This window comes from Hyperolius riggenbachi, chromosome 10 (genome assembly GCF_040937935.1).
Source record: "Hyperolius riggenbachi isolate aHypRig1 chromosome 10, aHypRig1.pri, whole genome shotgun sequence".
In the NCBI taxonomy this organism is placed as follows: Eukaryota; Metazoa; Chordata; class Amphibia; order Anura; family Hyperoliidae; genus Hyperolius; species Hyperolius riggenbachi.
In genome coordinates, this window is record NC_090655.1 from 258029659 (window position 1) to 258052380 (window position 22722).

The 22722-nt window shown below is 44.5% G+C and overlaps 1 protein-coding gene across 1 annotated transcript in view; it reads right to left on the reverse strand.

The window, feature by feature from the left end:
• LOC137537127 (uncharacterized) overlaps positions 1–22722 on the reverse strand; it is a 627974-nt gene that overhangs the window by 53038 nt on the left and 552214 nt on the right. The window contains 8 exon segments of the mRNA XM_068259259.1: positions 2853–3542; positions 14238–14748; positions 15213–15304; positions 15433–15556; positions 15640–15774; positions 15901–16020; positions 19363–20078; positions 20324–21071. Coding sequence (XP_068115360.1) covers positions 2853–3542; positions 14238–14748; positions 15213–15304; positions 15433–15556; positions 15640–15774; positions 15901–16020; positions 19363–20078; positions 20324–21071 — 3136 coding nt within the window.

A 22722-nucleotide genomic window follows, 5' to 3' on the forward strand; every position in this document is an offset into this window, starting at 1 on the left:
TCCTTTCCAGTATTTGGTAATGAGCGCCTTTGCAACTAGAGTTCCCATTTCTTTTAGGAATCTACTAACTCTATTATCATCTGTATCAGCGATACTAAAGATCACCCCTTCTGCTGTCAATATTCTTTTCCTCTTACACTCTTCATTTGTTACAGATTTCCCTCTCACGAAGAACTCAATCCTTTCCCAAAATTCTTGGATCCTTGGGCACCCCCACCAGATATGGATTTTGTCCCCTAAATCCTTGTTGCATCTTCCACACCTATCGCTATTTCGCTTAGAGATTTTGTGTAACCTTTTTGGTGTCATATACCATCTATTTAAGAGTTTGTATTGTATTAACAGTAAACTTGTATCATGAATTGCATTCATTTTTTGCCAAATACTGCGCCACCTTTGCGTACAGTCTCTCTCCAAGTCTCTCTCCCAGCTACCACAGAACGAAGGCAATCCAGGATTCAGCAGGCCAGCATAAAAGTCATAATAGATGGAGATCATACCTTTCTGGCACCTTCTAGAGTAGATATTTTTCTCTAGTATATTTAATTTTTCCTTAATTTTTTTACCCGTTGATTCCAATCTGCCAAGATAACTATTCACCTGATTTAGCCACCAATATCCTTTCCCTGCTTGCTCACAATTCAGACCGGCAATTTTTAATTCTTTGTTACCCACAATATCTATGATTCTAGTATCATAAGCGATCTTATTCTTATTAAACCAGTTTAGATTGCAAGCAGGCAGGAATTCCCTATTGTCTTTCAGAGATATCATAGGTGATATCCCCGTTGATCTATCGCACGTTTCTATCGTCTGCAGGAGTGTATTTAATGTTGGTTTGATTAGTATGTTTGTTGTTGTTTTAATTACTTCTTTAATATTTTCCGGAATCCATGAGAATATTTTTGCAAAAGCTACTTCGCATTGCTCTAACGCGGTCCACAGTAACTTGGAATCTGCCTTGCCGTCTTCTAATCTCCATGAAGTTACTCTTGTAAGATGGATGCTTCTATAATACCACAGGAGGTTTGGTGCTGCCAGGCCCCCATCCTCTTTTTTCTTACTGATCATACTATACTTTCTCTTTCTCTTACTATTAGCCCATATAAAGTCCTGAAAGATGTTATGCCAGGCCTTAAACCATGAGCCCGGTAAATGTATTGGAATGCACTGCATTATAAACAGGATTTTAGGTAATATCATCATTTTAATGATTGCAGTGCGCCCCAATACATTAAAGCAGGGTCTGTTCCAATCCCTCAACTTCTTCTTTATATCAGTCAGCAGGGGTTTATAGTTAGCGGCAAGAAGGTTATCTAACCTGTTACATAGTGTAATTCCCAAGTATTTGACTTCATTTTTCCATGTGTAATGTATTTCTTTCTCAATCTCCTTCTTTATCCTTAGTGTGCAGCCCAGGTCTAGAATATTGGTTTTTTTTCTCATTAATCTTAAAATTTGAACAAAGTCTGAAGTCTTCCAACACTTTTCCGCATCTTTGTAAAGATCTATTTGGGTTACTAAGGATCAATAATACATCATCAGCGTACGCAAGTGTCTTAATATGTAGTTGGCCCGACTGAATACCCTGAATATCATTGTCTGCTTGAATTGTTGATAGTAACGCTTCCATGCATAGGTTAAAAAGAATTGGTGACAGTGGGCAGCCCTGTCTAACCCCGTTTGTGATACTGAATCTTTCATGTAATGTGCCATTTACTACTACTTGAGCTGTTTGATTAGCATAAAGTTTTTTAATTCTTTTGATTAGCGCCTCACCTAATTCAAATTTCTGCAGAATGTCAAAAAGAAAAGATCTCGAGATTCTATCAAACGCTTTTTCTGCGTCTAGTGTTACTAATATAGCCTCTATCTTATCCTTTTTACATTTCTCAATAATATCAATTGCGGTATATATATATTGTCTTTGAGTTGTTTATTCTTCCTAAATCCACACTGTGAGCTGCTTAGTAATTTATCAGTGATTTTCTCTAATCTACTTGCTAAGATCATTGCGTAAATTTTTATATCAGTATTTATTAACGAGATTGGTCTAAAGTCTGTACATCGGGATATTTCTGAGGTCTCTTTAGGGATCAGGGTTATTAGTGCACTATTATTTGTATTCGAGAAGGTAAGTTCTTCCGTCGAGTTTAGCATCCAACAGAAGAGCTATTTCCTTTACAAATGTTTTATAAAATTCCGCACTAAACCCATCAGGGCCGGGGCTTTTGCCAAGTTTACATTTATTAATTGCTTCTTCTACCTCTTCCTTATTTACAGGTTTATCCAATTCTATTCTTTCTTCCAGTGTTAGTTCCCCAGTCTTAACATTTTTAATAAAAATTGATGTCCTCATTATTCTGTATAAAATGCATCCATATCCACCTTGCAAGAAATAAAAGAAAAGGAAACTTTAGGCTAAAGGTGGCCATACACTTATAGATTTGCAGCAGATTCGACCATCAGATAGTTTTCTGGCAGATGCCTGTCAAGTCGAATCTAACAGGAATCTATCTGATGTGTGCCACACACTAGGAACAGATTTCCAATAGATTTCAGAATGAAATCTATTGAAAATCAATCTAAATGCATTATTGGACCATTAGATCCAATGCAACTCTATAGGCCATCGATCTGCTGCCAGCAGCAGATCAACCTAGATTTTCCATCCTGTCAGATAGATCAAATCGATTGAAATCGGCCACAAATCGATCGAACGGGGAATTTGATAGAATCGATTTCTGATTGATCGATCGAGTCTATAGAATCGATTGATCGATGGCTAAAGTCCACCAGTGTATGGGCCCCTTAAGACATCTCACACCCAGTGGATGATTAGGGCGTCTCACCTGTGTGAGATCTCTCATGTGTAACAAGGTGCGATTTACGTGCAAAACATTTCCCACACTCTGCACATGAATAGGGCTTCTCACCAGTGTGAGATCTGTCATGTGTGATCAGGTTTTATTTTCTCAGTAAAAAATTCCCACACTCAGCACACGAAAAGGGCTTCTCTCCAGTGTGAGACTTCTCATGTCTGACAAGGTTTGATTTGTGTCCAAAACTTTTCCCACACTCGGTACAAGAATAGGGCTTTTCACCTGTGTGAGATCTCTCATGTATGATCAGGTTTGCTTTACGCAGAAAATATCTCCCACACTCAGCACATGAAAAGGGCTTCTCACCAGTGTGAGATCTCTCATGTGTGGAAAGCTGCGATTTCCAAATAAAACATTTCCCACACTCATCACATGAATATGGTCTCTCACCAGTGTGATATCTCTTATGTCTGACAAGAGCTGCTTTCTTAACAAAACATTTCCCACATGTGGAACAGGAATAAGACCCTCCAGCAAGGGGAGAGCTGTGCTGGGTATGAGGCCCCTCAGGGTTAGACAGGTGAGGTGAGTCTGGAGGAATATTTGGGGTCACCAGGATATCTGCAGGAGACTCTTGTCCAGTGACATCATCATCCGTTGTACAGTCTGTGGATACAAAGAGACGAGTCTCTGAGAGGTTCCTGATGCTCGGACTCTGTGCTGCAAATAGAGAAACATCATCACTTCCTGTTAGAGAATTCTGAGGGGAGGAAGAATCATCATTAGGGATGGTCAGTGAGCTGCTGAGAATTCCAAGTTGATGCAAATTTTCTATAGAGTGGAAATGGACCAAATGCACGGTGGCGTAGTGATTAGCTCTCTCGCCTTGCAGCGCTGGGTCCCTGGTTCGAATCCCAGCCAGGGCACTATTTGCAAAAGAGTTTGAACGTTCTCTCCGTGTCTGTGTGGGTTTCCTCCGGGAACTCTGATTTCCTCCCACATTCCAAAAACATACAGATAAGTAAATTGGCTCCCCCTTAAAATTGGCCCTAGACTACAGTACTTACACTACATAATATAGCCATATGGCAATGGTAGGGATTAGATTGTGAGCTCCTTTGAGGAACAGTTAGTGACAAGACAATATATATATATACACTGTACAGTGCTGCGTAATATGTCGGCGCTATATAAATACTAAATAATAATAATAATAATAAAATGCAGCCGATGCGCATTTGCATATAATTTGCACCATCTCAGAGTTATTGGCATTTCACTGACCATCACTAGTATTCAGCCTGACAGAGAACTGCAGAAGGTTGTGCTCATTACAGATGACCAATCACATGACTATAACTGTGGCTTGTATGCAAATTTTATGTAGCATGGAATTCAGCCAATCGAATGCATTTCCTGACAAATGTGATTTGTTGAATACAATTTGCATTACACTTGAACTGAAGTCCCAGTTATTTGCATCTCATTGACCTCCCTACACCTAAAGCGTTGGCCATACATGGAAACACAGCAAGCTGTAGAGCTTGATGAGACAATGGAAGCAATGGGCCTGATTCACAAAGCGGTGCTAACAGTTAGCACGCTAGTGAAAAGCCCTTTATCACGCCTAAACTCTGTTTAGGCATGATAAGTTTAGGTGTAATAAGTTTAGGTGTGATAAGTTTAGGTGTGATAAGTTTAGGTGTGATAAGTTTAGGCATGATAAGTTTAGGTGTGATAAGTTTAGGTGTGATAAGTTTAGGCATGATAAGTTTAGGTGTGATAAGTTTAGGTGTGATAAGTTTAGGCATGATAAGTTTAGGTGTGATAAGTTTTTAGGCGTGATAAGTTTAAGCGTAGTAGCAAACGGTCTCCAGAGCTCAACTGGACAATATGAAGGGGACCAGGGAGTCAACCAGTCCACACCCGGATCCTTAAGGGTGTAACGATCAGCAGCAACAAGTTCAAAAAATGACTGGGTCTCCACCTGGATAAATGCAGTATCGCTGAACTTTCTTTATTGCACCATAGTAATAAAAAAACACGACGTTTCGGCACACAGGCCTTTATCAAGTGTTACCCTTGATAAAGGCCTGTGTGCCGAAACGTCGTGTTTTTTATTACTATGGTGCAATAAAGAAAGTTCAGCGATACTGCATTTATCCAGGTGGAGACCCAGTCATTTTTTGAACTTGTTGGTGATAAGTTTAAGCACCAACTGGGTTAGCACCGCAGTGCACAGCTGATCAAAAGTTTTGCGCTAGCAAAGTCTGGTGCACTTTGCATAGAGTTTAATGGCGCTGCTTTGCGTGCGGGACTTTGCGCGCAATCTAAACTTATCATGCCTAAACTGAGTTTAGGCATGATAAAGATGGTTATCACGCCTAAAGTCTTTAACTGGGTTATCACCGCTTTGTGAATCAGGCCCAATGTGTTACTCCTGTGACAACAGACCTATATGTACTTATAGCAAGAGATCTGTGTTATGTTTGTAGAGCAATGTGGTGTCACTTACACATTCTTATTACCATTGTATCCTCCTGTCACTCATATGCCACTTGTAATGTACCTTTATCTATTGTTCCCTTTTGTGCAAATAAATATATTATGACATTACACAGCACTAAATTATAGGAGCTGTAAGGTGGAGGAATTACCGGTATCCATTTATGTCATGGAGATCTATAACCACTAATACTTCTGTAGCTGGATATAAATACACACATATATACTCCTATATATACAGTATAGCCATATCTCTCCTCCCATCCTTCTGTCTAAGGAGGAGCCAAACTGCTGCACACTGCAGCGCCTATTGGACAGGAGATCAGTGCGGGGCAGGGAGACCTAAGAACCTGAAGCTTTCACAGATCAAATTGTAGAAATCTTAATGATGGCAACTCTGCAGGGAGGGGAGACCCTAGACAGATCCCCCCTCATCATATCCTGACGCCAGTGCAGCTATGTACACATGCTATATGACAAAAGAACCCTGACATTACCTAAAGGTATAGCCTCCCCTACTGTGACCAATCTGTGCACAGTAATGTACAGTGACAATTATCAGCTTATTATAGGCCGGTAACACTAAGTCACCACTACTGTGACCAATCTGTAAACAGTAATGTGCAGTGACCATTATCAGCTTATTACAGGCCAGTAACACTAAGTCACCCCTACTGTGACCAATCTGTGTACAGTAATGTACAGTGACCATTATCAGCTGATTACAGGCCAGTAACACCAAGTCACCCCCTACTGTGACCAATCTGTGTACAGTAATGTGCAGTGACCATTATCAGCTTATTACAGGCCAATAACACTACGTCACCCCCTACTGTGACCAATCTGTATACAGTAATGTACAGCGACCATTATCAGCTTATTACAGGCAGGTAACACTAAGTCACCCCTACTGTGACCAATCTGTGTACAGTAATGCATAGTGACCATTATCAGCTTATTACAGGCCAGTAACACTAAGTCACCCCTACTGTGACCAATCTGTGTACAGTAATGTACAGTGACCATTATTAGCTTATTACAGGCCAGTAACATTAACTCACCCCTACTGTGACCAATCTGTATGCAGTAATGTACAGTGACCATTATCAGCTTATTACAGGTCAGTAACACTAAGTCATCCCTACTGTGACCAATCTGTGTATAGTAATGTGCAGTGACCATTATCAGCTTATTTCAGGCCTGTAACACTAAGTCACCCCTACTGTGACCAATCTGTGTACAGTAATGTACAGTGACCATTATCAGCTTATTACAGGCCTGTAACACTAAGTCACCCCTACTGTGACCAATCTGTGTACAGTAATGTACAGTGACCATTATCAGCTTATTACAGGCTGGTAACACTAAGTCACCACTACTGTGACCAACCTGTGTACAGTAATGTCCAGTGACCATTATCAGCTGATTACAGGCCGGTAACACCAAGTCACCCAATACTGTGACCAATCTGTGTACAGTAATGTACAGTGACCATTATCAGCTTATTACAGGCCAGTAACACTAACTCACCCCCTACTGTGACCAATCTGTGTACAGTAATGTCCAGTGACCATTATCAGCTTATTACAGGCTGGTAACACTAAGTCACTCCCTACTGTGACCAATCTGTGTACGGTAATGTACAGTGACCATTATCAGCTTATTACAGGCCAATAACACTAAGTCACCCCTACTGTGACCAATCTGTGTACAGTAATGTGCAGTGACCATTATCAGCTTATTACAGGCCAATAACACTACGTCACCCCCTACTGTGACCAATCTGTATACAGTAATGTACAGCGACCATTATCAGCTTATTACAGGCAGGTAACACTAAGTCACCCCTACTGTGACCAATCTGTGTACAGTAATGCATAGTGACCATTATCAGCTTATTACAGGCCAGTAACACTAAGTCACCCCTACTGTGACCAATCTGTGTACAGTAATGTACAGTGACCATTATTAGCTTATTACAGGCCAGTAACATTAACTCACCCCTACTGTGACCAATCTGTATGCAGTAATGTACAGTGACCATTATCAGCTTATTACAGGTCAGTAACACTAAGTCATCCCTACTGTGACCAATCTGTGTATAGTAATGTGCAGTGACCATTATCAGCTTATTTCAGGCCTGTAACACTAAGTCACCCCTACTGTGACCAATCTGTGTACAGTAATGTACAGTGACCATTATCAGCTTATTACAGGCCTGTAACACTAAGTCACCCCTACTGTGACCAATCTGTGTACAGTAATGTACAGTGACCATTATCAGCTTATTACAGGCTGGTAACACTAAGTCACCACTACTGTGACCAACCTGTGTACAGTAATGTCCAGTGACCATTATCAGCTGATTACAGGCCGGTAACACCAAGTCACCCAATACTGTGACCAATCTGTGTACAGTAATGTACAGTGACCATTATCAGCTTATTACAGGCCAGTAACACTAAGTCACCCCCTACTGTGACCAATCTGTGTACAGTAATGTCCAGTGACCATTATCAGCTTATTACAGGCTGGTAACACTAAGTCACTCCCTACTGTGACCAATCTGTGTACGGTAATGTACAGTGACCATTATCAGCTTATTACAGGCCAATAACACTAAGTCACCCCTACTGTGACCAATCTGTGTACAGTAATGTACAGTGACCATTATCAGCTGATTACAGGCCAGTAACACTAAGTCACCCCTACTGTGACCAATCTGTGTACAGTAATGTACAGTGACCATTATCAGCTGATTACAGGCCAGTAACACTAAGGGTATCATTCATAAAGGTGTTGTCGGTAATGAGACTCAGTGCGGAAAAACACCGCTGCCGGTATTTTAGACTTCTGGGTGGGCATTCATAGAAAAGGCTACAGTTGCGATAGGAGTGCAGAGATTTCCCGAACTAGGCTGGCGTTAGGCAGGCGGTAGGCTTGCGGAAACAGGAGAAGCTGCGGAGTTGATAAATTTCTCCGTGTTCCGCTCTGCTGCAGCTGCCTGGGAGGTCTGTGTCTCCATTAGCTTAACATTGTTATCACCACATCAGAGGGGGCGGTATTCCCCATCCTCATACAGCTTGCGGTAATCTTTATGAATTGACAGTTTGTTACATTTTTTATGATAATCACCGCACAAGGCGGCGATTTATCGCTCTGCTCGGAAATGTCAGCTTCGCACGCGGAAAGAGCCTTTATGAATGGAGACTTTGCTAAGAGGTCGGTAAAGTGAGCGGTTTTCAGCATTTTCGCATTATGAATGATAGCCTAAGTCACCCCTACTGTGACCAATCTGTGTACAGTAATGTACAGTGATCATTATCAGCTTATTACAGACCAGTAACACTAAGTCACCCCTACTGTGACCAATCTGTGTACAGTAATGTACAGTGATCATTATCAGTTTATTACAGGCCGGTAACACTAAGTCACCCCCTACTGAGACCAATATGTGTACAGTAATGTACAGTGACCATTATAAGCTTATTACTGGCCAGTAACACTAAGTTACCCCTATTGTGACCAATCTGTGTGCAGTAATGTACAGTGACCATTATCAGCTTATTACAGGCCGGTAACACTAAGTCACCCCTACTGTGACCACTCTGTGTACAGTAATGTACAGTGACCATTATCAGCTTATTACAGGCCGGTAACACTAAGTCACCCCTACTGTGACCACTCTGTGTACAGTAATGTACAGTGACCATTATCAGCTTATTACAGGCCGGTAACACTAAGTCACCCCTACTGTGACTAATCTGTGTACAGTAATGTACAGTGACCATCAGCTTATTACAGGTCAGCAATATTAAGTCACCCCTATTGTGACCAATCTGTGTACAGTAATGTACAGTGACCATTATCAGCTTATTACAGGCCGGTAACACTAAGTCACCCCTACTGTGACCAATCTGTACTGTAATGTCCGGTGACCATTAGCTTATTACGGGCTGGTAACACTAAGTCACCCCTACTGTGACCAATCTGTGTACAGCAATGCACAGTGACCATTATCAGCTTATTACAGGCCAGTAACACTAATGCACCCCTACTGTGGCCAATCTGTGTACAGTATTGTCCAGTGACCATTATCAGCGTATTGACAGTGCTCATAGGCTGCAACTGAATTGTAGACCAACAGAGGCATGCAGAGCCCCACAGGTCTAAATACATGCCTTGAATGCAAATCATGTACTAGTACTAATCTATAATTTGAATGCAAATTGATACACATGGATGCAGCTAGCAATAAGTATACTTACATGAGTTTTGTACAGCAGAAGACATTGGCAGCGCTTCCAAACAGAGGCTGCACCCGAATTGACTACCTGCAATAGATGTGCTCACCCCCTACTGTGACCAATCTGTGTACAATAATGAACAGTGGCCATTATCAGCTTATTACAGGCCAGTAACACTATGTCACCCCCTACTGTGACCAATCTGTGTACAATAATGTACAGTGCCCATTATCAGCTTATTACAGGCCAGTAACACTTGCTACTAATTCTGTGTTACCAACATTTTTACATATATCCATTGATACAAATCAAAATCTAAACTGGGACTGACTACATTGCGGAATGTGAGCCATAAGAAAATGCACAGTGTGAGGTCTCCCCCCCCCCCCCCCTTCCCGAACCTCTTTAACTCCTTGTCACTATAGCCAGCCGCTGTAGCCAGAGTGCAGAGCCTGGACCATGTGGGGCTCCACACTCTGAGCTATACCAGCCTGCATGGTCCATGGTATGGAGGGGCTCTGGAAGAGAGAGGTGCCAAAGTCTCCCCCTTGCTCACTGCATACCATGGACAAGGGGCTCATTCCCACCTTCAGCACCCCGGAGAAGGAGGGAGTGTAGGCTCTGGAAGGTGGATCATGGTGGCATTAGGGCTTTCACTGGTATAATAAGTAGACCAATAGGGAGACCCAGCGACATATTTAAAGATGCTTTTGCTATACTGTAGTTAGTGCCAACAGCCGGGAGCAACTTATGTGGCGGGTATCGTTAAAGGTAAGTATTTATGGCTACATAAGACTATTAAAGCAAACCTGAAGGAAAGACCCTCCCAACAGGTTACCTATATAGAGAAAAGGCTCTAGATACCACAGAGCCTTCCCAGACATAGGTCTGGCCTGTTGTTCCAGTGCTGTTTCTCATTGAAGCTTGCGAACATGGTATGTGCAAACCGTGACTATTCGGTGCGCAGCATGGATGTGCTTCCACAGGCTGCCTCAGAACTGGCGAACAGCTTTTCAACCCAGCAGGTCAAAAAACTTCAACAGGATAGAGCTGGAACAACAAGATGGACCAAAGACCTTGAGGCTTTCCTCTAAGTAGGTATCTATCATAAAGTCAGTTTCCTCACATAGGGGTTGATTCACAAAGGTTACTTAATTTTCACCTTAACTGTAAGGTGTGCTAATGCCCGAGATAAACGAATAAGGAGAGATAATTGATGAGATAAATAGATAAGCAGTGCTAAACCGTGAGTTATGTCAAATAAGGAGAGCTAAACCATGAGTTATGTCAAATAAGGAGAGCTAAACCATGAGTTATGTTAAATAAGGAGAGCTAAACCATGAGTTATGTCAAATAAGGAGAGCTAAACCGTGAGTTATGTCAAATAAGGAGAGCTAAACCATGAGTTATGTCAAATAAGGAGAGCTAAACCATGAGTTATGTCAAATAAGTAGAGCTAAACCATGAGTTATGTCAAATAAGGAGAGCTAAACCGTGAGTTATGTCAAATAAGGATAGCTAAACTGTGAGTTATCAAATAAGGAGAGCTAAACCATGAATTAAGTTAGATAAGGAGAGGAAAATCATGAGCAAGTCATTTAAGGAGAGATAAATTGTGAGTTAATAAATAAGGTGAGATAATTTAACAGAAAAGCTTTGTGAATCAGGCCCTTCAAGTTCACTTCAGAGGATTTTTTTCATGGTTATGTTTTTATTTTACGTTTAAAGAAGAACTGAAGTAAGAGGTACGCGGAGGCTGCCAATATTTATTTCCTTTTAATCAATACCAATTGCCTGGCAGCCCTGCTGGTCTATTTCTCTGCAGTAGTATCTGAATAACACCAGAAACAAGCATACAGCTAGTCTTGGCAGATCTGACTTTAAAGTCTGAAACACCTGATCTGCTGCATGCTTGTTCAGGGGCTATGGCTAATAGTATTAGAGGCAGAGGATCAGCAGGGCTGCCAGCCAACTGGTATTGCTTAAAAGGAAATAAACATGGCAGCCTCCATATACCTCTCTCTTCAGTTGTCCGTAACTGATTGTGGAAATAGGTAAGGGGTAGATTAGTAACCATATGCCCATTTCACCTGGGGAGGTGGACCACTTATTAACCCCAGGGCCGGCGCTACCATAGAGGCAAAGGGGGAAATTGCCCCAGGGCCCCAGAGCTTGTAGGGGCCCCCAGTGGCTACAAGAGGAAAATAAATTTCAAATCGGACTTATAGTTTTTGAGAAAATCGATTTTAAAGTTTCAAAGGAAAAAAAATACACATTTAAAAACCTGCAGACTTTAAAGAGACTCTGTAACATCAAAAACGTCCCCTGGGGGGTACTCACCTCGGGTGGGGGAAGCCTCAGGATCCTTATGAGGCTTCCCACGCCGTCCTCTGTCCCACGGAGGTCTCGCTGCAGCCCTCCGAACAGCCGGCGACAGGCCCGACTGTTCAATTCAATATTTACCTTTGCTGGCTGCAGCGGGGGCGCTGTGGCTGCTTTCGCTCCGAAGGAGGCGGAAATACCCGATCTCAGTCGGGTCCGCTCTACTGCGCAGGCGCCGGAGACTTGCGCCTGCGCAGTAGAGCGGACCCGACGGCGATCGGGTATTTCCGCCTCCTTCGGAGCCAACAGCCGTCAGAGCGCCTGCGCAGGAGCCAGGAAGGTAAATATTACGTCACCGCTGTACGGAGGGCTGCAGCGAGACTCCTGAGGGACGGAGGACGGCTTGGGAAGCCTCATTAGGATCCTGAGGCTTCCCCCATCCGAGGTGAGTACCCCCCAGGGGACGTTTTGTCGTTACAGATTCTCTTTAATGGTTAATAGCAAATCCACCTTAAATGCTAGAAACCCTAAATGTGCAGGATATGTTAAGGAGATCATTGGGAATAAGAGGAAAAAACAATTTTTCAAAAACACATAGTTTTTGAGAAAATCGATTTTAAAGTTTTGAAGGAAAAAAGTATACTTTTAAATGCGGTAAATGTCACTTTTAGTAGCAAACCTAACGGTAGTGTAATTTCACATGCATCAAAAGAAAGAGCAATAAATTTCCTGACGGGGTTTTCAGGGGGTCCATACGCAGCCGCAGCGCTTTGGCCAGGGATCGCTATACAGCCGCAATATGGCTGTATGAAGATCCCTGGCATTTTTTCCTATTTTCCCCAAAAAAATTTTATGTTTAGAGTGTGGGAATTTTTTTTTTTAAATTATGTGGGGTGCCCCCTCCTGAAACTTTTTAACCCCTTGTCCCCCATGCAAGCTGGGATAGCCAGAATGTGGAGCTCTGACCGATTGGGTCTTCACACCCTGACTATACCAGCTGCAAAAAAGGTCCCTTAATGCCGATTTTTGTTCCGGGGTATCTGTTGGGGATGCCCCCAGGTTTATTTTGCCCTGCGGCCCCATTGTTGCTTAAACCGACCCTGATTAACCCTCCTGGCGGTCTATTAAAAACCGCCAGGGGGCAGCGCAGCCGTTTTTTTAATTTTATTTTTTTTTTAAATCATGTAACGAGCTCAGCGGCATCCCCCAGCCCCTCCGATCGCCTCCGGCGATAGGCGACCAGGAAATCCCGTTCAAAGAACGGGATTTCCTGGAGGGCTTCCCCCGTCGCCATAGCGATGGGGCGGGATGACGTCACCGACGTTGTGACGTCTAAGGGAGTCCCGATCCACCCCTCAGCGCTGCCTGGCGCTGATAGGCCAGGCAGCGCACGGGGTCTGGGGGGGGGGGCTCTGCGGCGCGGCGGATAGCGGCAAATCGGCGCGGGGCGGCGGCGATCGGTGTGCTGACGCAGCTAGAAAAGTGCTAGCTGCATTCAGCAAAAAAAAAAAATTACGCAAATCGGCCCAGCAGGGCCTGAGAAAATTTCCTGCGCGGCTTACCCCGCCAGGAAGGTTAAAGGAGACTCCCAGATGCTACTATGAACCCTCCCCCCAGGGACAACACTCACACGTGTGGGTGTAGCTACCCCTACCTCCTCCTGAACACTAGGGGTGGGAAGGAGCCCCTTGTCTATGATATGGACAGGGTCTTTGGGGGAGGATTTGCAGTTTTTACTTGTTCCCACTATTGTTTGTTAATCGCTGAAGTTGGAGTTACTGACTCTAATATAAATGGTGGTATTGCATGGTATTTGATTGCACGTTCTTATCCTGGATTGTCAGAGAACTGAAGGGAATATTTGCATGTTTACTGACTGTCCTGACATAATGCATTATTATAGTAGCTGTGCAGCCAGTATACACATGGCTTCCATATTACTGCTCACATGTGTGTTGCTGTTGATGTGAGCTACACTTTGATCAGGCAGAGTTGCCCCAAATGACACCAGTTGCCCCACGTTGGGCTGTGGTAATTATCACCCTTGCCAGACCTGTCACTTCACTACTCACTCCCTGCCTGGAATTCATGCAGCATCCGAATGCAAGCAAATATTTCCTGTTTAAGAAGGCATAATTGCACTTGGCATAGTTGTTTTAGTAGAGGGACTTTTCAGTTACTTTTCACTTTAGTCTACCCTCTCTCCAAACATCTTTCTCATTCTTATAGCCCCTCCCCCACTTATAGGAATCATGTGACCTGTACTGTGCCCAGCAGGGACATACTGGTATTTATTCATTTGCATAATATGCCAGTTCAATATCTAGTGTTTATCACTCACCAGTACTCATCACTGTAATAATGTCTTCCTCCTTATATGGTCTCATCATGTCACCTTTCTCTGCCGACTGCCGATCACTCCTCACATATGTATCTTCTTCTTCTTCTTTAATTGTCCTCATCATGTCACCTTCCTCCATAGATTTCTGATCACACATCACATACGTCTCTTCTTCTTCCTCTTTAATTGTCCTCATCATGTTACTCTCCTCCATAGACTGCTGATCACTCCTCACACACGTCTCTTCTTTTTTAATTGATCCCATCATGTCGCCCTGCTCCATAGACTGCTGGTCACTCCTCACATACGTCTCTTCTTCTTCCTCTTTAATTGTCCTCATCATGTCACCCTCCTCTATAGACTGCTGATCACTCCTCACACACGTCTCTTCTTCTTCCTCTTTAATTGTCCTCATCATGTCTCCCTCCTCCATAGACTGCTGATCACTCCTCACATATGTCTCCTCTTCTTTGTCTTTAACCACAGCACTTACATACGTCAGTTCACCACACTAAGTGCACAAAACAAGAGATAATTTTAAGTAAGCCGGTGATGAAAGGAACAAAATGTTTTTTACGTACCTGGGACCTCTTTGCCCCCTATAGTCTGTCAGATCCCTCAATGTCCTCCCAGGTAGATCTACTGTGCTGCTGTGAAGTCTGAGATCCAGCTGGGTTTGCAGGTCACCGCACATGCACTGTTCCAGGCTGTATGCCTCCTCCATCATGCTCCTGGTCACGAGAACACGACTGGGCCAGTGTGCAGCCAGGACACGGAACGTGCAATAGTCTGCAACTGAGCCGAAGCTGAGGACTGACAGCTGCACAACAGAGGGGAGCAGGAACGTATTGAGGGAGCTGGAAGAAGCCCCAGGCAAGCAAACATCCTTTTGTTCCCTTCCGCATTTTAAATGTGAACACAAATAACAGCATATGCAGAAGGAAACAATGTCAGTGGACTCTCAGCCCCACCTACCTGTTGCGAATAGTTGTGATCTTCCTGTGGACAATAACGGGAATAAAGAGGACCTGTACATCTCTCTGGTGGGTTTCTGTTACTGGATACATCTGCAGGAACACACACAAACTGACTGAATACAATGTCTCTGTGTGTTTATCAGATGATTGTAGAGGGAGGGGGGGGGGGACCCCCTGCACTGCTCTCTCCTTTACGATAAGTGAAAGTCTCCTCTTACCTGGTGATGTGAGGGGCGGCTGATTCTCCATCATGGTGTCCTTGTAGAGGTCCTTGTGTTCTTCTATATACCGCCACTCCTCCACAGAGAAATTACCTGTGACATCCTGATACCTTATAGGAACCTGGCACAAAATGATACAGTCACAACCCAGACACACCCCTTGCTATTTCTGAATAATGTCCCATAATTCCTAGCACTGCTCACCTCTCCTGTCAGCAGCTCCATCATCTTCCTGGTGATCTCCAGAATCTTCTGCATATTGTGTCCCTCAGATATCAGGGAGTGAGGTGGGGGTACCTTGATGGTCACATGATCACTAGACTTCAGTGAAGGAAAATTCTGTATTGAAAAACCAACAATAATGTCACATGACCTCCCAGAATCCTCCTCACCTATTGAGTCAGGCGTGTATTTTATTAATAAAGATAAGAGTGATGTCACATGACCTCCCAGAATCCTCCTCACCTCTCCGGTCAGCAGACAGATGATTTCCAGGGTGAGATTAAATATCATCTCGGTCATGTGACTCTGGTCCTCATCCATCCTCAGTGTTGTGGACATGTGATCTGTACAGGATGCTGCTGCCTTTTGATTAATAATAAAGGGAGGAAAATCTAGGTTATACATCAGTGGTGAAACTAACAACAAACTAGCAAAGAAGGAACTACCCTCCCCCCTCCAGCTCTCCCCATTGCTGTCACTTTTGGGTGGTAGGGCCATGCAGAGTATTGCAGGAAAGCATAAAAAGCTGGCATATACACTGATCAATGCCATATCTGTGAGGTGTGATGGATTATCTTGGCAAATGAGAAGCGTTAACTAATACTGATTTAGACAGATTTGTGAACAATATTTGAGAGTAATGGGTCTTTTGTGTATGTAGAATATGTTTCAGATCTTTGGGTTCTGCTAATGCAAAATGGGAGTAAAACCGGAAGTGTTGTCTTTATATTTTTGACCACTGTAGCTACCTGTGCACTATACTCACAGCGTGCTGCCGTCCTGTCCTCCCTCTGCCTCCTCTCCAGCTGGCCTTCTCTCCTCACATCCAACTCCCACTGTTACCATTCCTGTGATGTTACAGCAGTGCTGGTAGTGGTAGGTGGATGAGGATATGAGGAGAGTCAGAGACTGAGGCTAATGGGAGCAGAAGACTGGAGCACACTGTGACAGCTAGCTATAATCCAATGTACATCCTTCCATTTACTACTCTGCATGGAGGTGGGGGAAGGGAGCAACACTGGAGTGTGGATTTGGCTATACTAAAGGAATAGCATTACTGGGGTGGGGGGACATTACATACTGGAGGATAATAGCAATACTGGGGGACACAGGGAGGACATGGCTCTACTGGATGGGCATCTTCTCTTGTCTTTAAGGAAGGTGAGATGCCAGACATATTCTATGGTACATGTAGGGGGGGAGGGGGGGGGGGCACTAGAAAACTGGAAAACAAGTCACAGCAGTTATATAAAAGTCTCTTGTATGGCAATTACTGCAAGGGGGATGATCAGGATAGTGACAGGAGTACTATGACCTCCTCTGTAACAAAGTATGACCACCCCAACCTCTGCTCTGCTGAATCCTTCCTTAACACTTAAAGGGAACCAGAGGTGAGAGGGATATGGAGGCTGACATGATTACTTCCTTTTGAATAATGCACATTGCCTGGCTGTCCTGCTGATCTTCTGCCTCTAACACTTGTAGCCATAGACCCTGAACAAGCATGCAGCAGATCAGGTGCACTGACTGAAGTGTGACTGGATTAGCTGGAGCTTGTTTCAGGTGGGTCATCCAGACACCACTGCAGCCAAACAGATCACAGGACAACTGGTATTGTTCAAGGAAATAAACATGGCAGCCACCATATCCCTCTCAGTTCAGGTGTATTTTAAACGGAACCAAAGATGAGACATGTGGAGGGTGACATATGTATTTCCTTTTAAACAATGAACATTGTCTGGCTGAATGCTTCTAACTCAGATGCATCTAACAAGAAATCTGACAAGATTAGCTGCATGCTTGTTTCACGTGTGCGATTCAGACACTACTGACCAGAAAGGTCAGCAGGGCTGCCAGGCAACTGGTATTGTTTAAAAGGAAATAAATATGGCAGCCTCCATAGGTCTCACATCTCAGGTGCCTTTTATTCCTAGCAAGGTGACTGCATATGATGTCACAAGCAGCCATGCTTAACCTCTGCACCCTCCAACACACATTCATAGATCCAGAAACACACACTCCACCCACCCACACACACACACACATTAGAAGATCCGCCCACAACTTACGATCAAGTCAATAACCGCCCTGCCAGGAACCCAGCATACAATATGCATCAATAAATTCACAAATCGTAACATATGCACTCACATATCATACATGCATTTCCATTCACATAGTAAGCACGCAGTCTGAACACTACAAAATCCCCAGGATAGGAATACAAATACCACAAAATAGGGGACATGTCTAAGTAAACCAGCAATTCCTCTCATTTCTCTCACATAACATATCTTTATGCACTTTAACTGCTTCCAGTCAGCGGTGATTGAAATGTACGCCCTGTTTGGATACTGTTATTCCTGCCAGGGCGTAGATTTCACCTCCCCGCTGCACATTCTTGTCGCTCCCGCCGATCATGTCACTCTATAGTATCCCCGCTGCAGCTCACTCGCCCTGCTGTCAGTATGACAGCAGAACTCCATGAGTCACTCAGTAGACAATATCATTGGCTCCTGACCCTGTCATCAATGTGAGCAAATCTCATTGGCTTACATCAATCACAGTTTCAGGAGCCAATGAAATGAAGGGGTTAAAATATACACTTCATATAACATACATAAAAACATAATGAACGATGCATTACATCACAAACCCACCACTACAAGTATGTAAATTTAGAAATAATGCAAGTCGTATGGAAACTTATGTCTTGAAACCCAAGTTTTGGCCCGTGGGGTGCTTCTTTCCTACTGTCAACAATGGGTTTGTGGGTAAGTGTGTTGGGGTGGGTTAAGTAAGACAATTGAAGCGGACCTGAACTCTTGCACAGGAGAGAAGGAGAACCCAGAGAAGTCCACCACCTGCTCGGCCCTGGTAATCCTTGATCAGATGTGGCAATCGGGGTCTTCTGCATATGCGTGGCCCCGCGCATTCGTGTTGCCAGGAGCTTCTGTGCCTACACAGTACTAACTGCGCAGGCACAGAATGCCTCCGGCAATGTGAATACGATAGGCACGTGCCGCAGACATGCGCAGAAGAACTGAACAAGGGTTACCAGGGCCGAGCAGGAGAATGGAGCCACCCAGGAGGACGGCAAGCGAGGCAATGGTAGTCATGGGGCTGGAGGAAGCCCCATGTAAGTATCAATTATTTTAACCCTTACCTCTCAGGTACCATTTAAGCTTTAGTTTCAGCCATAACTAATGTTTTTTTTTTTAACTTACAAGGAGGAGGGCTGACCAAAGTGTATTGGAAGGTGTAACATTACATAGAAGCTGTGTAAGGGGGAGGTGTGTGTATTAGTGGCCACTCCCACAGGGTGGGCACCACTCTGAAGTGTGGGAAACTCCCACAGGATGTGAATGGTTGAGGGAAGAGGATATGACATCATATGCGGTCGTCCTCCAGGCCCATACTCTCAAATCTGCTTGAACAGTTTTAATATATGTATAGGAGAGGGTGGTTTGGGAACTTCTAAACCCAAAGTGTTCCTGGGAATGGCATCTATGAATGTGTCTGTTCAGTACTTGGCGCTGTGATTGGGTGAATCACATTGGCCATCACCACAAATGTAAAGAGCTTTGTCAACTTCTTGACTCATTAAACGTTGTTTCTCTTTGTTCCAGTAATAATCAGTTCCTGCATAGATGTCCTTCTCTCGATACCCGATGAAGGAATTGAAGAGAGAAGATTTGTACTTACCACTCCTGCAGCACCCAGAATATTTCCTCCTCCAAAATCTTTGATGCATGGCTGGCTCTCCCAAAGTCTTTGATGGTGCCCACCCTTACATGTGGAGTGCACCAATAGGTGGGATCCTACCAACTGCTTAGTAAGTGAGTCAATTCTGCAGAAGCACTGCTTGGCGGGACAAAACTGCTTCATCAGGAGGAGATCTATGGCCGATTCACACACAACAAACTGTCTTTCATGGTCTGTTATTACTTTATTTGGTGGGCAATCAAGTTGTTCTTCTGAATCTTCTGTCTGTGTTGACATTTCACATGTTGTTGCATAGTTCCCACCAGCACAATCCCAGCCGCAGTCAGGACAATCGGCGTCAGAACATGTCCAGGCCACTCCATGTTTGGCACCCCTGTTACCTCGACATGCCCGCTTCCTTTTTGGATTTCCAATCATCAGTTGTTGGGGTTCAGTACAAAAAACAGACGGGGCGGCGTCCTCTTTCAGAGACATTATAGTTTTCCTCTGCACATAATCTTCTGCGCAGAAATGTGTCGAGCACAAGCGATACTTATTTCCAGTCCGATCGCGCAACATGGCTGCCTTGTGAGTCAGGATATATTCCTCATCAAATCCAGCATTCCACAGCCACTGCTCAAATCTTTTCTCATCTCCCGGAAACAGGTGCAGCTTTATATCGAGGTGCTCTTTGCGTTTTCCTGTTGTGTTGTGGCAATTTTTGTAATAACACATTTAGGCATTTCTACAAAATAAAGATTTGGGACAAAAATTAATATAAAGTATTGTATTTTTCAGACCACAAGACGCTCCTGACCATATGTCACACCCAGGTTTAGAGAACAAAAACCAGGGGAAATAATATACTAAACTTTGCGTCCATGGTCCAGGGGAGCCTTGTGGATCTTCTCCCCCCAATTCTCTTGTGTCCCCTTTGTACTTCATGTATCCTTCTGTGAACTCCTCTGTCCTTCTCTGTCCTCTCCTTGTCCTTCTCTATCCCTTCTGTCCTTCTCTATCCCCGTGTTCTCCTCTGTGCCATCTTCCGTCCCCATTTGGTCATCCTGCGTGCCCTTGTATCGTCCTCCATGCCCCTGTGTCATCCTCCGTGCCCCTGTGTTCCATGCCCCTGTATCATCCTTCATGCCCGTGTCGTCCTCCATGCCCCTTTGTCGTCCTCCTGTGTCATCCCCCATGCCCGTTTGTCGTCCTCTGTGACCCATGTGTCCTCCTGTGTCATCTTCCATGCCCCTTTGTCGTCCTCCGTGACCCTTGTGTCCTCCTGTGTCATCCTCCCTGCCCCTTTGTCGTCCTCCGCGACCCTTGTGTCCTGCTGTGTCATCCTCCGCGCCCCTTTGTCGTCCTCCGTGACTCTTGTGTCCTCCTGTGTCATCCTCCCTGCCCCTTTGTCGTCCTCCGTGACCCTTGTGTCCTCCTGTGTCATCCTCCGTGCCCCTTTGTCGTCCTCCGTGACCCTTGTGTCCTCCTGTGTCATCCTCCCTGCCCCTTTGTCGTCCTCCGTGACCCATGTGTCCTCCTGTGTCATCTTCCGTGCCCCTTTGTCGTTCTCCGTGATCCTTGTGTCCTCCTGTGTCATCCTCCGTGCACCTTTGTCGTCCTCCATGACCCTTGTGTCCTCCTGTGTCATCCTTCATACCCTGTGTCATCCTCCATGCCCCTTTGTCGTCCTCCTTGACCCTTGTGTCCTCCTGTGTCATTCTCCGTGCCCTGTGTCATCCTCCATGCCCCTTTGTCATCCTCTGTGACCCTTGTTTCCTCCTCTGTGCCCCTTTGTTGTCCTCCGTGACCCTTGTGTCCTCCTCCGAGCCCCTGTGTTGTTCTCCGTGCCCCTGTCGTCCCCCATGCAGAGTATCATGTATCTAAAAGCGGCAGTTCACTCTCTCAGGGCTCTTGCAGTGATAATCAGGGATGTCTCCTCTCTCTCTCTGATGGCTCCACCTAGTGCCGGTCGTGTGTAATGACATGATCAGGAGAAGCCAGCACTAGAGGAAGCTGTGAGGGAAAGAAGACATTGCTGATTAATGCAGCCACCGGAGCAAAAGAGAAACACATTTCCACTTCCACTGCGGATCACTCTGCACACTGTACAGGAAGCACTATACAGGGAGTCCCCGACACAACAAAGGGTCAGCAGCAGTTCATTTTTGGTGGGCGTTTGTAAGTCGGGGATCCCCTGTATTCGCTCCATAAGATGCAGTGACTTTTTCTAGCCACTTTCGGGGGAGAAAGGGTATGTCTTATGGTCCAAAAATACAGTATATAACCTTATATTTTACAGTATATTATTATATTACAATACCTACTGCAGCATAGGAGTACACAGATTGTTGAATGAAAATCAAAACTCACTTTAGTCCTGCACAGCAATCTGCAAGGCAAGACAGAGTTATTGAAAATATTGAATGTTATTGTATTATACAAAGACCTATAACAAGGTAAAACAAGATTTGGTTGTCACCAATAGGAATCTGGCATGCAGGATCCTCCCCCGGAGCCACATGGAATGATAATCATTGTCACATGACATACAGTAAGAGATGCCAGGCACTAGATGGTGCAGGAGGCAGAGTGGATAGATATGCAGCGCTGAACTTGGGCTGTAAGGTGAGTTCAGCACTGCAGCTGATGGGGGGGGGAAGAGAGTGTGTGTGTGTGTGTGTGTGTGTGTGTGTGTGTGTGTGTGTGCGTGCGTGCGTGCGTGCGTGTGTGTGTGTTACCCAATTGAAGACTAAGAATTTTGAATTACGACTAGTGGCACCTAAGGCCTTTTTCGTGACTAGGAAAAGAGTTACTGTTTTACTAGGAAATATCCATTGACCTTATGGTTATAGACAGTATGACATGTGACTAAATAACATTCTTTACCTGAGACAAAAATAACCACCTGTGCAATCTGTATACCCCTGAGCCATTGATGTAACAGTACCTTTATATTACTTTCAATAATACTGCTGCGCTCTCCAGAGTCTGTTGTAATGATTAATCAGAACAAAATTTAGACAGACTGTATTACAAAGAGTCCTCAATGTTTCAATCAGAATGTTCCATCCACTGTTGAGGTTGCTGCAGGGAATTCAATGATCAAAGCACCGTTTTAATCGCCGTTCCTAAAAAGGATACAAATCTCCACATAGGGTGATACCTATGCCCTACGCGTTTCGTCCTCACGCCAGACTCATCAGGAGCCCCTGATGAGTCTGGCGTGAGGCCAAAACGCGTAGGGCGGAGCTTAGCGTCTGACGCAATTACGCGCACCCGGAAGTGAGTGGACCGGCCGGTCACTGCTACTAGCGCGGAAAAAACTTGGAACTGTCCGGCGGGAGGAGAGGATCAAAGCGG